At 43.8% G+C, this 3,549-nt stretch overlaps 1 protein-coding gene across 1 annotated transcript; it reads left to right on the top strand.

Moving 5' to 3' along the window:
* On the top strand, nucleotides 1-3,085 carry MRPL20 (mitochondrial ribosomal protein L20). The gene is made up of 4 exons (XM_009889671.1): nucleotides 1-18; nucleotides 848-958; nucleotides 1,258-1,335; nucleotides 2,912-3,085. The coding sequence occupies exons 1-4, from the start codon at nucleotides 1-3 to the stop codon at nucleotides 3,083-3,085; spliced, it is 381 nt and encodes a 126-aa protein (XP_009887973.1).
* The last annotated feature ends 464 nt before the right edge of the window (nucleotides 3,086-3,549 follow it).

The raw sequence follows: 3,549 nt of genomic DNA, 5'->3' as shown, positions 1-3,549 counted from the left end.
ATGTCAGTGGTAGCTCCGGTAAACTTCTTTCATTATGCTTTTTGTTTTGGGCAACTCCATTGTTTTTGGCATATTTGACATGTTTTTGAAGGCTGAGAGGGGATCTCATCAACACTGATCAGTATCTGCAGGGCGGGTGTCCAGAGGATGGGGCCAGACTCTTTCCAGTGGTGCCCAGCGACAGCACAAGGGGCAACGGGCACAAACTGGAACACGGGAAACTCCATCTCAACATGGGGAAAAACTTCTTTGCTTTGAGGGGCGCAGAGCCCTGGCACAGGCTGCCCAGAGAGGCTGTGGAGTCTCCTTCTCCGGAGAGATCCCAAGGCCGCCTGGACGCGTTCCTGTCCAACCTGCTCTGGGTGACCCCGCTCTGGCAGGGGGGTTGGACTGGATGATGGCTGAAGGTCCCTTCCAACCCCCGCCATGCTGTGATTCTGTGATATCAGAGGCTCCTGTCCCATCCCTGTATTTGTACTGGCAAAACTGAGAGGGCAGCTCAGGAAATGAGAATAAATGCATGAGTTTAGGGGTTGGCTGAAAGCACTGAAGATGATTTTGCTGGTTGCCTTCTCCCTGGAACCAGAGCCTAAAATGAAGTCTGGTTTTGGCTCCCCACTGCCAGAGTGAAATTTTTCAGCCTGCTCCAACTTTTCGGCTTCAGGTTTCCCACACAGTAAAACAAGGCATATTTTCATAATATGCCAACTGAAGGCTTAGCTGATGTTTGAGAAGTATTTTGTGAGCCTTGTTGTGAAGAGTTGTGAAATGCAAACAACCATATATTGGTATTACTGAAGGGTTTTAACAGCCTTAAAGATAACTGAACACCTTGGGTCTGTTTCAGCATTTTCGTGGAAGGAAGAACCGCTGCTATAAGCTGGCTGTACGAAGTGTTCGGAGAGCTTTTGTAAAGTCTACAAAGGCCAGAAGAGAGAAGAAGAGATTCCTCAGAGCGGTAAAGAGCAAGATGTTATATATAAACATTAAAATGGGAGAAGAGCAGAACTGAAATAGCCATTTTCCTTACTGGGGGAGGTCTCTCAAAATGTTTTACCAGTGGGTGAAAACTATGAGTTTATGCATAGTTCCTCTGTGGTCTGAAAAAGCTCACATTCTGAAGTTCATACATGTATATGTTGCACTGAGAAGACCGTAGGTCTGAAAATGTTGTATTTACTAAGTGTGAGCAGATCAGCATGACAAAAGGTTTACTTTTAAAATATTTTATTAATATGTTAATTTTTACCCTTTTAGCTCTGGATCACTAGGATTGAAGCAGCTTCTCTTGAACATGGTTTGAAATACCCAGCTTTCATAAGCAATCTGCTTAAGGTAAGGATGGTGCTTGAAGAATAATTACTTCGAAACAACAGATTGGTGGAAATGTCTGATAGATGTTTTCTGAAGTACCAGGCAAATTAATTTCTTAAAACTCTGAAATCTTTTAAGTAGATGTGGTCTGACAAAACATATCAAAGGGTTGCTGGTTACTGTCTAAGAGTGCAACTGCAAGGAATTGAAGCTGCAGCCTCCACTTGCCAATCTTTGAAGTTATGGTCGGGACCTTCAAATTGGTGCCTGAGTAGGCTGTAGTGGCATAGGGCATAGTGGAGGGATTGAAAAGCTCCTTCTGTCAGACTGAACTTCTGCCAACACGGTTCTGCTTCCTAGTTCTAGTGATGAAGGGCCTTCTGCTTATGAAAGGAGTTTCATTCACTGCAGGAACTAAGTTCTGCCCTAAACCTGTTCCTCTTCCGTATATCCTTAACCCCTTTTATCCTGGTGAACATTGTTGCTTTACACCTTATTCTGTCCCCAAACTTTTACTGCGCATCTTAGGAATGAGACTTGTAAAATGTTTTCACTCTTGTTGCTACTGCGGGCATTAAGTGACAACTGCCTTTACTTCAAGAAGTTTAAAAATACAAAGCTTGGATTAGCAAAAACAACCCTAAGAAATCTCTGCTCTTTGACTACTAGCTTTGTATTTCAGTGAGCACAGACAATGCAGAGAGTTGGTGCCATTGCCCTTTGTTCCTAAACATGCTGGGGAATTGGTTTTAATTTGCTTATACTGGAACTGTAAAATTAAAACTTGTTTCTGTTGGCTGTGATCATAATAAAAAGGTAGTGTCTCCGCTTCTTAAAGTGGAACTACATATAAATTTATAGCATATTTCAAAGCATATTTATCTATGTTTCAAATAAGTAGGTAACTTTCTAGGTTTCCTGACGTGTTTCCTGTAAAGTAACACAGTTTCTGAAATTCATACACTCATTCTCCTGGTTACTCTTACCATACTGTAACCAAAAGAATCAAGCACTGTCTAAAAGCTAACTCATTTTTCTTCTTTTCTTCTCTCAAGATGCCTGTCCCTCAGATTCTTGTCTCGGAGCAATACATTTTTGTAAGGTTCTCTGTTAAAAGATCCAAAAGAAGAAAACTGTTTTATGGCATACCTCCCTCTGGAAACATGCAGTTAACCGTGCAATATCTAGCCTTCTTAAGAGTATTTGATCCTGCAGTCTTTATTCCTCTACTCAAGGACAAATTTTAAGATAGCAAGCAGCTTCTAGCACAACAAGTAAACCTGAATATGTCTAAGAACTGAAACAAATGCCATGGATTAACCTGTAACATGTGGCCTTCCGTGAAATGAGGTTCTTCTTCAGTTCTTGGTTTCTACCTGAAAGACTTTGAGAAAGTCAGTATAACAAATTTTATATGGTGTCTTAATGAGCCATCCATGGCTAAGTAGTCATGTCTGACAGTTGTCTGACTAATGGTTCCAAAATTGTTCACTGTAGAAAAAAGGTAATTTGCCTTAAGACCTCAGGTAACCATTAAGCATTGCACTGTTGTTCCTAAAAATTATAATACTTAACCAACAAATTTTCTTGCATTTAGTCCCAGGTGGAGCTGAATAGGAAAATGATTGCCGATTTGGCTATTTATGAGCCGAAGACGTTCAAGTCCCTAGCTGCCTTAGCCCAGCGGAGGAGACAAGAAGGCTTCCTTGCTGCCCTGGGAGATGGAAAAGAACCAGAGGGGATATTTTCACGTATTGTACACCACTATTGATATTAAAAGAGCCTGCAGATACGTGTTATAAAGAGGACCTTGTATAGCAAAGTAAAGTCGCTTGCTGACGGCTGCTGCACTCGTAGCTGTGGAATAAAATCCTCTGAGGAGGGTTCCAGAAGTAGGCCGGGGCGGGTGCGAAGCAGCGGTCAGGCCTGTAGGAGTTTGAAGCCTAATGACATACACAGCGTGCGGATGCTTTCCGTTATTAATAAAGATATTTTTTTTTGGTAACTGCTACTGGAAAAGCCGTCAGAGTGGTGACTTTTGGCCCCCCTCGGGGGGAGTTCACCCCCCTCCACCAGGCCCGGGCCACCCCGTCGCGCCTGAGGGCGGTGGCGCGCGCCGGAAGTCCCGCCCTTTCCGGTCTCGTTCAAATTCCCAACCGGTGCGTCACGCCGCTCCCTTCAGCCTGGGGAGGGTGGGGTGAAGCGTCAGAGCGTTCGCGGCGGCCGGGCCAATCG

The sequence above is a fragment of the Charadrius vociferus genome, unplaced genomic scaffold (assembly GCF_000708025.1).
Source record: "Charadrius vociferus isolate BGI_N301 unplaced genomic scaffold, ASM70802v2 scaffold477, whole genome shotgun sequence".
Taxonomy (NCBI): Eukaryota; Metazoa; Chordata; class Aves; order Charadriiformes; family Charadriidae; genus Charadrius; species Charadrius vociferus.
This window is presented reverse-complemented; position numbering and strand designations above follow the sequence as displayed.